This window comes from Mycena indigotica (assembly GCF_014461135.1).
Source record: "Mycena indigotica strain 171206Taipei chromosome Unknown Mind.scaff0009, whole genome shotgun sequence".
In the NCBI taxonomy this organism is placed as follows: Eukaryota; Fungi; Basidiomycota; class Agaricomycetes; order Agaricales; family Mycenaceae; genus Mycena; species Mycena indigotica.
In genome coordinates, this window is record NW_023503008.1 from 196,582 (window position 1) to 208,353 (window position 11,772).

An 11,772-nucleotide genomic window follows, 5' to 3' on the forward strand; every position below is an offset into this window, starting at 1 on the left:
GCATACATGATTAGTTTTCGTGTGGTACCATCCAGAGCAGGTCTCGGATATGTCAAGACTGGCATGCTGCCGTCAAAGGTGGTCAAACGGTCGTATGAGACGATGACTCGAATGGGAGTACATTTTGATCATGATTTGTTTACAAACTAGCCATGGATATGTACGTTGCAGCTGGTACTGTAGCAGTAGAGTGGTAGCGCGTCATGTCAAATCGTATAGCAAATCGTATAGTCACATGACATTGTTTTCCAAACGCCCGTCCAAACTCCTGGCCTTCCACCTTACGGTAGAATACCGTACTTTTGGCTTCATTTACTAGCCAACGAGTCTTTATGGGCCATAACACGTGACGCGTGATGCATTGATGGCGCACTCTAACCACAACCATATCATTGCTGCACTACAAAATGCTTATCCGTTCGACGATAAATCTACCACCCTCCTGGACTTCGCCTGCGGAAAAGGTCTCATTTCTCGTGGACTAGCTCCGTACTGCAAGAGAATCGTTGCTGTTGATCGTCTACAAACTTCGGTTGACTTCTTCCAGGAGAGAGTCCACAATCAAGGTACTTACCATACGCTTGTTACTTGTCCCAGACAAAGAAATGATTAGGTATCCCTGAGGATGAACTACACATCGTTTTGCGCAGAGCTTCAAGGCCACGACTCCGAATTGGATGGCGACAAGTTTGATGTTGTGGTTGTCTGTCTATGCTAGACCTTATTCGTGCTGTTCACTTCTTTAGTGCTCTGCAGCATACCACCATCTGGAGTCGATAGAAGCGACCACGGGCGTGCTGGCATTCTTCCTCAAACCTGGTGGCTATTTGCTCGTCGTGGATTTCACGACCAGTGATAAGGTGATTCCCGAAGACGTCCCTAATAGGTTTGGCTTCTCGAAGGACCAGATTTGCGCCGCTTTTGAGGGGGCTGGGTTGATAGAAGTTGACTTCGAGCAGCTTTCATCGGCCAGGTTTCATGGCCAGACGGTGGATTTGTTTCTCGCTCGAGGGAAGAAAAGCAGCTAGCACCTGATAAATCGAATTTTCTCTCCTGTTACCATCTTAAAAATCATTCTTTTACTTCTAAACCATCCCTCTAGTAAGTAATTGTAACAACAGCCGCCGTCGAGCCCTGGGTTTGTACCGTGGTGGTAATACCATCAGCGGTGTCGCTGACAGTGGCCCAGTTGATATTCGGGAATCCGCCGTTAGTCAGCTGCAGGTTGGTGGCCGAGAACACCGTCGAGCCCGCCGGGTAGTCGTCGCGGGTGGTGACGCCATACGACTCGAGGGTGAGCGTAGCCCATTTCAGCTCTGGGCCACCATCGACCTCGAGTCCCGTGCCGCCAACATTGGTGAAGGAGGAGAGGTAGTTGAAGGTCCCGCCAGACGCGCCAACGAGCCGGACTTCACCCTGCAGTCTTTGGCCGACAGAAACACCGACCAGAGGCGAAAAGAATGTCCCGCCGGGGTAGAGGTACCATGAAGCAAGCATCCATTGCGGGCCACCTTGAGCGAATTGCTAAGTACTTTGTTTTATAGTGCAAAAAGAAATCGCACCGCCAGCTGCGCTCCGTCCCCACTGAGACACACAGAGGTTGATTTAGAAGGCAGACAGAGAGGAAATGCGCACCTGTAAAACGGGTTGCATGATGCCGTCAAAGCTTCCCGGTCTACAGTGAGAGATGAGGATTTCAGAACGGCAGTGAACCAAGTTACGCACTCAATGCTGTTGAACAGGAAGATCGTTTGACCGTGGTTTGCAGCTGGTGCGGGTGGGACAGTCCAGGTAGTCTTGAATGAGCCGATCGGGACATCGTTGTTGAAGTATGCTACCCAACCGGTTTGCCAGGGAATCGGAAGCAGGGGTCGGCGCGCATGTATAACCCTAGTCGTTAACGCTGTCCGTCGGATGGAAAAACATCATGTTAAACCCGACCGACAGCGCCGATTACTCTACAATTATCTGATGCGCCTGACCTACACCCAGACAAACAGAACGCGCCTTTCCTCGCGTTCCCGAACGACGGTGGCGTGTTGCCGTGATCCGCCAAGTTCAAGTCCAGGGAGTTGTTCTGGCCTCCGGGGGCAAAATCCTGCAAAAAGGTCAGTTTTGAAAGGCATATGATGTTGTTTGCCATTTCATAGTCGAAACTCACCATCGAAACCCACCCGGCCCTCGCCCTCTCTCCCAAAGTCCTACTAACCAACTGGCGGCGACCAGCGAGTCAGTCCGCGAGATTACAGAAATGTTGTATCGCCAGGCAAAACTTCCACTCGTTCCTTGTCCGACAACCCACCATGCCCAGATCCGCATTCCCCACAATGACGACCTCCCACAGAACAAGCACCGTCGTCGCAAGTGCGAGTAAACAGCATTTTGCACGCCTCGGGCAGCAAAATCCTGCAAACAAGTCAGTTTTGGACGGCAGACAAATGACGTAGAAATGACTTACATGGGTGTAGCCATACATGTGAATTCACCATCATTCTTTCGCGCAATTGGGCGTGTCTGCGGCAGAAAATGAGTCAGAAGTCTGAAAGAATCAACGCGACACTTACTGTTGGCGGGAGCGAAGAATTAGCTGCCCTTTTGCTCGAATGCGGACGCCGAATAAGGCTGTGAGAAACAGTAAGTCGTTGTTTGCCATTTCATGGTCAAAAAACTGACCTTGCCCGTCATCGCAACTGGCCACGAACAGCGAAGTCAAGTCTGCAGAGACGCGCTACGCCTCGCGGGTGAACGAAGATGCTAAGGACAAGTTGAAGTAGGTAAACAACAACAACAAGAAAAGTGAAGCACCGTTGAACGACGGTGCTCATGAAGATGGCCAACGAGAGGCGCTGCGCTAAGCTTTACAAGTTAGCGCAACATCATTGGCAAACATGACAACTCACCGAGAGTGAACGTGCAAGGCGCCACACGAGTACGACGACAATCTTGAATCCTAGAGCTAGTTAGTAAAGGGCCAAAATGCATAAAACAACTCACCATGTTGTCGTGGTCAAACTGACTTTGCGCCCATGCTCGCTGCGACAACCATCTGGGGGTCCGAAGACAAACGGTAAACCAATCAGATGAGCAGAAAAAAGAAGGCGCACGTTTGCTCGATTAGGCGCATGCGTTGTGATTTCCAGGCCCGCATGCACCCAGATAAACTCCCGCGTTCTCCAAGACGACCAATTTGTAGCGAAGGGAGGTGTCTAAAGAGAAGTCAGCAAACGGTAAGTGAAAGATAACTTAGCAAACTCACATTTGCTCGATGCACATTCTGTGATGCGCCTGACGGCGCATGCTTCGCCCGATCTAGATCCAGACAAACAGAACGCGCCTAACGGCGCTTTCCTCGTCGCGTTTGCAAACGACAGCAAACTCCCCACTTTCTCCACGACCACCTGGGTAGTTGCGGCAAAGGGAGCTGTCTGAAGAGAAGTCAGCAAATGGTAAGTGAAGTACATCGAAGCCAACTCACGGTTTCCTGATGATGCGCCTGACGTCGCATGCTTCGCGCTCGCTACGCAGACAAAGTCGACGCGCCTGACGGCGCTTTCCTCGCGCTCGCAAACGATAGCGGCTAGAGGGTGAACTTGTTGTTGCCGCGAGTCCGCCAAGTTCAAGTCCAGGGCGTTATGCACGCCTCCGGCGGCAAAATCCTGCGAGAAAGTGAGTTTTTGAAAGGCAAAAAAACGACGCCAAAAGCGCTTACGTAATCGCAGTATGCGTGTAGGTGGCGGAATTTGTGGGACGAAGTGAGGCCGGAGACTGAAGTTGGCATCCCAGAAGGCTTCCAAAACGTGTCGTTGTTTGTGTGTGGGGCGTGTGGGGCAGGGGTGTGTCGATTGGGTGGAAATGACGAGAGTTGGGACCTGTACAGACTTGTTAGAGAAGTTTGGGCGTAGAATCAACAAGACACGCACCTTATTGTCGAGCTCTCCCAGCTGAACGACCCCAACAACCCACCCTCCGTTTGAACTGGTCGTAACCTGGTCGCGGGTGTTGACGCGGTCGTTAGGCATCCTAGCGTTGACCGTTTAATAGGCGGGTTGGCACCATACACGGTAACACACCTTAAAAAGCCCAACATGGCAGTGGGCGAGCCCTACGCGGGCATTGAACTTGAGGAAGGTGAAGGATGAGCGCCGAGCTGCAACATGGTAAGCAAGCGTTGACACGGAGCCAGAAGACTGACCGTGGCTGGTCGTGGTCGAAAGACAAGTCACGATTCGTGTGACGGCACGCGATAATCTTGACTTCAGCCTTGTCGGCACTCACAATCTCCCGCCTTAAAGCTGCATCCGGCAAGCCGCGGGCACTGTCTCTCAAGCTTACTGGGGCCTTGTCTCACGAAGTCCACGGCTACAACGACATCAAGACCACCTCTCCAACCCGGAGGCGATGTGAGCTCGGCCCGGCAGGTGCTCAGCGGACCAACTTATCGACCGTTCTCCCGGCAACAACAGCCTTTTGCGATCTCCTCAAGTCCCGGCAACGGCTGCTACCGCACGGGTCAATGTGCTCACAAGCCGCAGAAATGGGAACAGAAGACGCAGCCAACTCCAACCACTGTCTGCCCGGGCGTTGACTCAGACGACGACCACAGTCTTCTTGGGAATGAGCCCAAGAACGGAGTACAACACCCACAACTCGCCGGAGAACAACTTCACTGGCTCGTCGCCAAACCCAGCGACCATTATTACCGCCAACGAAGACGGGGACAACGACGAGCGTTGTAGGCGATGAGAAGAACGCGCCGAGTACGGAAACTTGCCAGTGAAAAGTCAGTCCATACTGTCAATATGGGGAACGACCACTCACTTACCAGTTTTGCAGGGCCCGAACAACGCAAACCCAACCCCGACAACTCTGCCTCGTCCTCGTCGTCTACAGCGTTTACGACCACCACCAACGCCTGCTGCAATCCATCGTCGGGTTGTGTGGAGAACTTGCGAGCAAGGTCAGTCCAGCTGTCAATGTGGACAACAAACCACTCACCAGTTGTGAAGCCCTCGGCGACGTCAACATCTTTGGCAACGCCATTGACTCTGCATGACCCGCCATCGTCTCCAGCGTTCACGACCACCACGAATGTCCGCTACAATCAAGTTAGCACAAGAAAGCTCGGCGAATGGCGGCAAGATATACCGCCAGAGTCAAGGCCTTCAATTTGACAACAACGCTGTCGGGCCAGTATCCGCCAACCGCCTACTGCCCAACTCCAATCGAATTTGCGCCGACTTCGGGGCAGGAACAGTCGAGTGGTGGATCGATGGTGGAGATGATGAGAATGGTGGCAGTCTCGACAGGCTGCTTTGCAACGACCATTAGCCTTGGTTTCGGCAAGCGCAAACTGGGGAATTCAGCACAGAGATAACAACGGCAACATCGGCACTCACCGATAACTCCTCGCGACACACATTCCCGCCTCGGCTTCTAGATCCCGAACCCTTCTCCCCTCATTTCAACTCGGCGAAAACTGGACAAGTCAGTGCGGAGACAGCAACGGCAATGCCAACACTTACCAGTAACTCGGCACACAAGAGGCTTCGGACTTGGGGATTCTAAGCGCCTGACTTATCAGCAAGACGAGGAGAGGATCCAAGCCGGAGCGGAAACTCACCTGCCGACAAGCACAAGTCCAGCCAGCGTCAACCGCAAGATTGCCTCCGTCCACGACGACCAAGACGGCTCAAGGCCATAGACGACAACGGCGGTGGCCCTCAATCTACCACGTTTCCAACATCGACGACGAGCGGGCGGAGTAGGCAGAGAAGTGGGAGAGAGGAAGGGGGAATGATGAGAGAGACGAATTGGGTCTGGGTTTTATACCCAGTACCCGTCGGCGCTCGGCGAAAGCGGCTTACGATATGTCAGGGGATCGCTCGCCGGAAAGACGCACCGCTGACAGGTGAACCTAGGAATCTCGCCACTGCCGTTAAGGCGTGGAATCTGGTTTGGAGAGCATTGCAGTCGAGTAGTGGGCAGATAGCATGTATATAAATATTTAATATGATGTTCTCGTGTGCTCAGACATGTTTTAGCATAAGGTTCCACACTCCCAGAGACCAAAGTATAAGAAAGTAGATTTGGAGGTTGGAAGGGAAATACGACATACCAAGACGACGGAGCGCCCAAGGTGCAAGCGAGTGACACCAGGGATGATGGTGCCGTCATTCCTGGGCGTTTCATGGCTGAATCCCGCGAGTTCCGCCGTTGAAAACGGGGGAATTCTGCAAGATGAATGAAATTAAGGCGGACTAGACCGTTCTGTGGAGGATCGGAGGCCGCTAGCTCGCTGGTATATGCTACCATGTGCAGTGACTGAAATCTGAAGGCAATCGGACAGCCCCCTAGCACGTAACCCCAGGAATCAGAGCGACAGCACACCTGCAGAATATCATATATTTCCGGTCCTCTTTGGGCGGGGGGGAAGGATTAGTTCGCCAGAGCGCTTACGTAAGCACGTGATCCTCAAATTTCAGCCAAATCGGAGCACTTTTAGCTATAGAACGCGGGCCAGATCTAAAATTTCCATTTTTGGTTGCCAGCGGTAGCGTGCGATCAAGTCACGTGACCGCTCGGCGGAGCCCATTTTTGAGACTTCAACTTGATTTTTCAGTGTGAAATGTGGCCTGAGTGTGAATTATAACTGACAGTCATGAAACTTAGAAGTCCTGTGCAGATTTGGGGATAATTTTGAATGAATCTAAGACAACTTAGAGACTTAAACAAATCTAAGATTTCCATTTTTTTTTTTTTTTGTCATCAGCAATGTGATCACGTGATCACTGGCAGCAGCTTTATCTAGAGACTATAGCAGTCCCTGAATGTTCTCAAATTTTCTTTAAAAATTACTGAATACCATATTGCCACATTTCCTGCCTGTGACCTGATTATGTTTTCCATTCCTCTACATGAAAATGTTTTGGGTGTCTACAGAAGTAGCGGAGGCTTGCAATATACTCACTAATTATTATTACACTTATTTTTATAAAATAGTATTAGGCATCTTTGATAACATCCACCAGAATATCTGTGTAGACAAAGTGTCTAGAAACATGTGTACACGGTACATTACTTTGAAAGGTTACACCTTTGGGCACTTTTTGAATAAATACTTGATTTTGGAAGCGCTGATATATATGGCATCCAGATTCTTCTCGGATTCAAAAGTCTGCACAGTTTTACATCTGACACAAGTGAGACCTTAAGAAATAGTCTTCTAGAAGATGCAGGAGAGCACATATACTAGGAATTCAGAAATGTGAGAACTGACATTAGCATAGCCACCAATGTCAGATCAAGGACAATTTGATGGAATGTGTCAAAGCTTGTGTGGGGCACAGAGCACCAATGCTAGGGAGTATAGCCATGGAAATTTTAGGATATGTTACACCATAGTCTGGGAGCTGTGTGACCAAGCAACAGAAGGAAATGTCCAGGAACTGGCAAGATATTCAAAATATATCTTTGAAACATTTCTACAGGCATTCTCAATGAGGACAAGAGGCCTGTCCAAGAAAATGGACTGAGAGAAAGTGGTACATATACTCTTGAATCTGACACTTGCCTGATGGGATCTGACCTGGGAATTCTCAGTTATAAGGAAATTGATATTCTGGGAAATAATAATTAATGGAGATCAAGATCACGTGACTCTTGATAGAAAGAGCTGAATTTTTTCATCGACCGACCAGAAAAAATCTTAGATTGAACAGCCAAAAAATGACGCTGGCACATTCCAACATAACCACCGATCTACAATTCCACTGGATTGCTGGCTGCATAGCGTTTCATCTGCAGCACCCCGCCGGAGCGGCACCAACCCTAACCCTAAATATCATATATTTGTGGTACTCCGTTGCTTCAGATGAAGGGTGGGCTCGACAGGAGGCTTACGTAATCACGCGATCCTCAAATTTCAGCGAAATCGGAGCACTTTTAGCTATAGAACGTAGGCTACATCTAAAATTTCCATTTTTGGTCGTGAGCGGCAGTGGGCGATAAGGTCACGTGACCGCTCGGCGGAGCCCTGTTTTGAGACTTGACTTCAGAGTTTCAGTGTAAATTATGCTCTTGGATATTATTCAACTTATATATTGAGCTGTCTTTGGAATCAATTTCCACAGAACTTGCTCTCCTGCAGGTTTAAAAATTACCATTTTTGATAAGTGTTGGAAGGGAACATGATCACGTGGCTGCAGACAAGACACTTATTTGGAGTATTTAATTGGATTTTGCAGTGCAAATTTTACCTCTTAGAGTTATTTTGACATCATTTCTGGCAATCAATCTCATCTATGATGTTCTAGCCTAGTATTATTTATTTTGCTTATACCTAGAAAAAAAGCAGAGACCTGTAATATTTTAAACAATGATTTTTTATCAAGCACTATCAGACATATTCTCTGAGATCTGAGTGCAGTTTCATATGGGAAATGTTTCAAGCAACACTTATATTTGGTCCTTTCCTTCACCTGCATGAGAAGGCTAGACCTCTTTCAGTTCTAAGCAATTTTTGAATAAACACAAGATTTCAGAGGTGTTGACATATATTACACCAAGATTCTTCATGAATGTGAAAGCCAATGTAGTCCTCTGCTGGTCAGATGTGATACTTTGAGCAATGGTCCTCCGGGACAAGCAGGAGAAAAGATATACTGGGAATCCAGAAACGTGAGAACTGACATTAGCATAGCCACCAATGTCAGATCAAGGACAATTTGACAGGACATGTCAAAACTTGTGGGGGGAACAGAGCACCAATGCCTGGTAGTATAACTATGAAAATGTTAGGATACATTACACCATGATATGAGAGTTGTGTGACCGAGCTACAAAGGAAAACATTAAGGAATGGGAAAGATATTCAAAATATATCTTTCAAAACATTTCTACAGCCAATCTCAATGAGGATGAGAGACCTGGCTAAGAAAATGGAATGAGAGAAAGCAGTGCATATACTCTTGAATCTGACACTTGCCTGATGGGATCTGACCTGGCAATAATGTATTAAAGCGAAATTGGTGTTCTGAGAAAAACTGATACTTGAGCTAGTATAGGATGGTTGTTGATATCTCTAATAGGTATTTGATCAGGAAATCTCTTGAAACATATTATATATTATTTTGTTGAGCACTCATTCTTCAAATATAGCCATTTTCATAAATACTGCCAAGAAAATATTTTGTTTTGCAAAAAGCATTTACAAAGAAATTTTACCAAAAGGCCAAGAAGCACAACAAGACACGGCACAACCACTTAATCCAAGACATGTTTGATAGCTTTGTTCCTCGGGGTTACACAAGCTCACCTCCCGCTCCGGCCCAGGCAGGAAGCCGTGTTTCATCAATTAAAACCCTGGCGCCCATTTCGCTAAGCTCACTCTCCATTCTCCGCCCTCGGCCGATGCTCAAGCCATGCTCCGGATCTCCACTAATGCCGGCACTCGCATAACAGTCGGGCGGCATTATGATTCCGTATAATCAGCCGGCATCGTCACACTTCGTGACTCTCTTGCTTCCGTTCCATCATGTCTGCCGCCAACGAGCTGCAACGGTCCCCTCCAGGTGTGTCTTTTCTTTTGCCTTTCTACTATGCTCAATTTCCATAATAGTGGAAGGCTCACTACAAGTCGGCACCAGCGCCTGAATCGTGCATCAACATAGTGCCGCCGGACTTCGACTTTAATGCGCGTCAATCTAGTGGAAAGATTCCATTTGTCCGCCGTCGCTGCTGCTTACCTTGCCAGGTGGTTCCAGTCAGTGCCTTTATTCGTTTTTTCTCTCTCCAGGGACTGACATTCTACCAGGGCTCAACAGCGACTCCGACGCGTTGGAAGCTACGGCAGCATTGGCACGGCTGCCTTGGTGCAGGCCCCAAAGCTAGTGCACACATCAACATAGCGCCGCCGCGCGTCAGAAGGATTGTATCTGTCTGGTATGTGGTTTCCTCACATTTTGCCGATGTGCTTACTGAACTCGTTGCTAGCTCAGCGTCATTCTTGCTTCAAATGGCGCATTTCACCCGCGCAGATGTTAGTATTGCCCCCTGGTGCGTGCCTTTCACCTTTCTTAATGATCCAATGACTGACCTTGGCTTCAGACTGTCTCTTCTTCTTCTCAAAGCACTTGTGCAAGCGTGCTTGTCATGTTCCTCAACTTGCGCCGGACACCCGCGGCAACGGCTCACGTTTGTGACCCACATGCGCCAAGTCCAACGAGGCACCGTCGCTAGTAAGTGCCTCTCGTCTGTTCCTGTGCTCGTTACTGAGCTTCTCCAAGCTCTTGGCTGCCAGTAACATCAGCTGGATGTCCTCCTATAGTGTGCTCTTCCACCTTCCTGGTATCTCACCCACTAAACGTTGGCTCAGCTCGCCGAAAACCGCTATCCGGCGCTATCAATGATCCGATCAATCGATTATCCGATGATTTCTGGCGGTCATTTGGACGCGAAAAAATGTGTTAAATGGCGTCATTTTCTCCAGGATTTTGCCGCCGGAGGCGCAAATCCACGCTAGACTTTCGACGCGAACGTTGGCAGCAGTGCGCTGCCTGTGTGAGTCTCCTTTCCTTTCCTTTGAGCTATGCTGACTTTGCTGTTAGATTCTAGCACTGGGCGAAGCCGCGGTGCATACTGGCCCTTCGCACAGCACTACCCTCTCCATTCTCCCGCGCCCTTGTTCTGCTTGCGTACAACCGATGCAACTACGTCAACTTTACGACGCTAAACGACCAACACATTCGCTATTTCCGGCGGGCAACGTTCACAACCAACCTCTCCCCACCACTTTGACGTTGTGCTTCCACTTCACACTGCCATTCTCCCGCAATAGGCCCTCGCGCGGCTTTCGCACAACCAATGCAAATGCGCAAACGTCATGACTCGCGTCGAGGCCAAATAACCAGCGGGCAACGTTCACAACCAATCTCTCCCCGCCACTTTGACGTTGCGGTTCAAGGCCAGCGGCCGTGAAACCATACTGTCAAGCTACGCTTCCAAACCACCTATGCGGGCGGCGCGACTCTGCCAACTTCATAAGTCTCACAACATCTTTCATGCGGCCAATCCTCCCAAACTACCCATGCGACTGCTCTGTCCGCGACTCTCATCAACCTTACGGCGCGTTGAGTCCAGCACACTTGGACTGTCAACCCACTCCAGTCTGCGGACGGTTGGCTGCTCTAAAGGCACCTCGGTATGTCATTTTGGCCCTACTTTTTCGACTTACTGACTGACTTTTTTCCAAGGTCTTGCCGCCAGAGGCAAACAAACGGGTGGGCTTGAACGCTACGACGACCACACCTTACAGCACATCGAGTCCAGCAGACATGGCACTGCTTTTTCGACTGTCTAACTTGGCATGCGAGCTGGTGGGCTTCAAAGTTACCAGTGTCACAGCTGGTATAGTAGATAGTGCTTGCCAGTTTGTACTTGAATTGTGTGTCAACACAGACTCCAAGGGAATGCCGAAACTTGTGTGTGTGATGTGAATACATGGCCGTGCCTAGACGGACCATGCGAAAATGCGAGTTGACCGATCAATTATACCGTGAAGTGGTGTTACTGGTCACACATTTCTCTTCTGTTTATCCCTCCCATGTCGTCGTGCTGGCGGTCACCCCCCCTCTGACGAGCTGCGACAGCATGACAAGTCCTACGAGTGCCGTGGTGAGCTGCTTGCCTTCCTGCTGGCTGTTGCTTATTTGCTGTAGAGACTCTCTTTTTGCCTGGTGAGTGATCAGTCATCTCTTTTTTTTTGTTGCCCTCGCT

The 11,772-nt window shown here is 49.4% G+C and overlaps 2 protein-coding genes across 2 annotated transcripts; one reads left to right on the forward strand and one right to left on the reverse strand.

The window, feature by feature from the left end:
• Positions 1 to 625: 625 nt before the first annotated feature.
• Positions 626 to 1,028, forward strand: MIND_00992800 (Methyltransf-11 domain-containing protein; the record flags this gene model as incomplete). Its single annotated transcript, XM_037366532.1, has 2 exons — positions 626 to 703; positions 747 to 1,028. 2 exons carry the CDS (start codon positions 626 to 628, stop codon positions 1,026 to 1,028), a joined length of 360 nt encoding a protein of 119 aa, XP_037215926.1.
• Positions 1,029 to 1,098: 70 nt separating this feature from the next.
• On the reverse strand, positions 1,099 to 3,273 carry MIND_00992900 (uncharacterized protein; the record flags this gene model as incomplete). Its single annotated transcript, XM_037366533.1, has 13 exons — positions 1,099 to 1,511; positions 1,563 to 1,584; positions 1,636 to 1,675; positions 1,726 to 1,834; positions 2,303 to 2,406; positions 2,459 to 2,514; positions 2,565 to 2,622; positions 2,692 to 2,754; positions 2,806 to 2,856; positions 2,901 to 2,950; positions 2,995 to 3,046; positions 3,105 to 3,206; positions 3,257 to 3,273. The coding sequence occupies 13 exons, from the start codon at positions 3,271 to 3,273 to the stop codon at positions 1,099 to 1,101; spliced, it is 1,137 nt and encodes a 378-aa protein (XP_037215927.1).
• Positions 3,274 to 11,772: the final 8,499 nt, after the last annotated feature.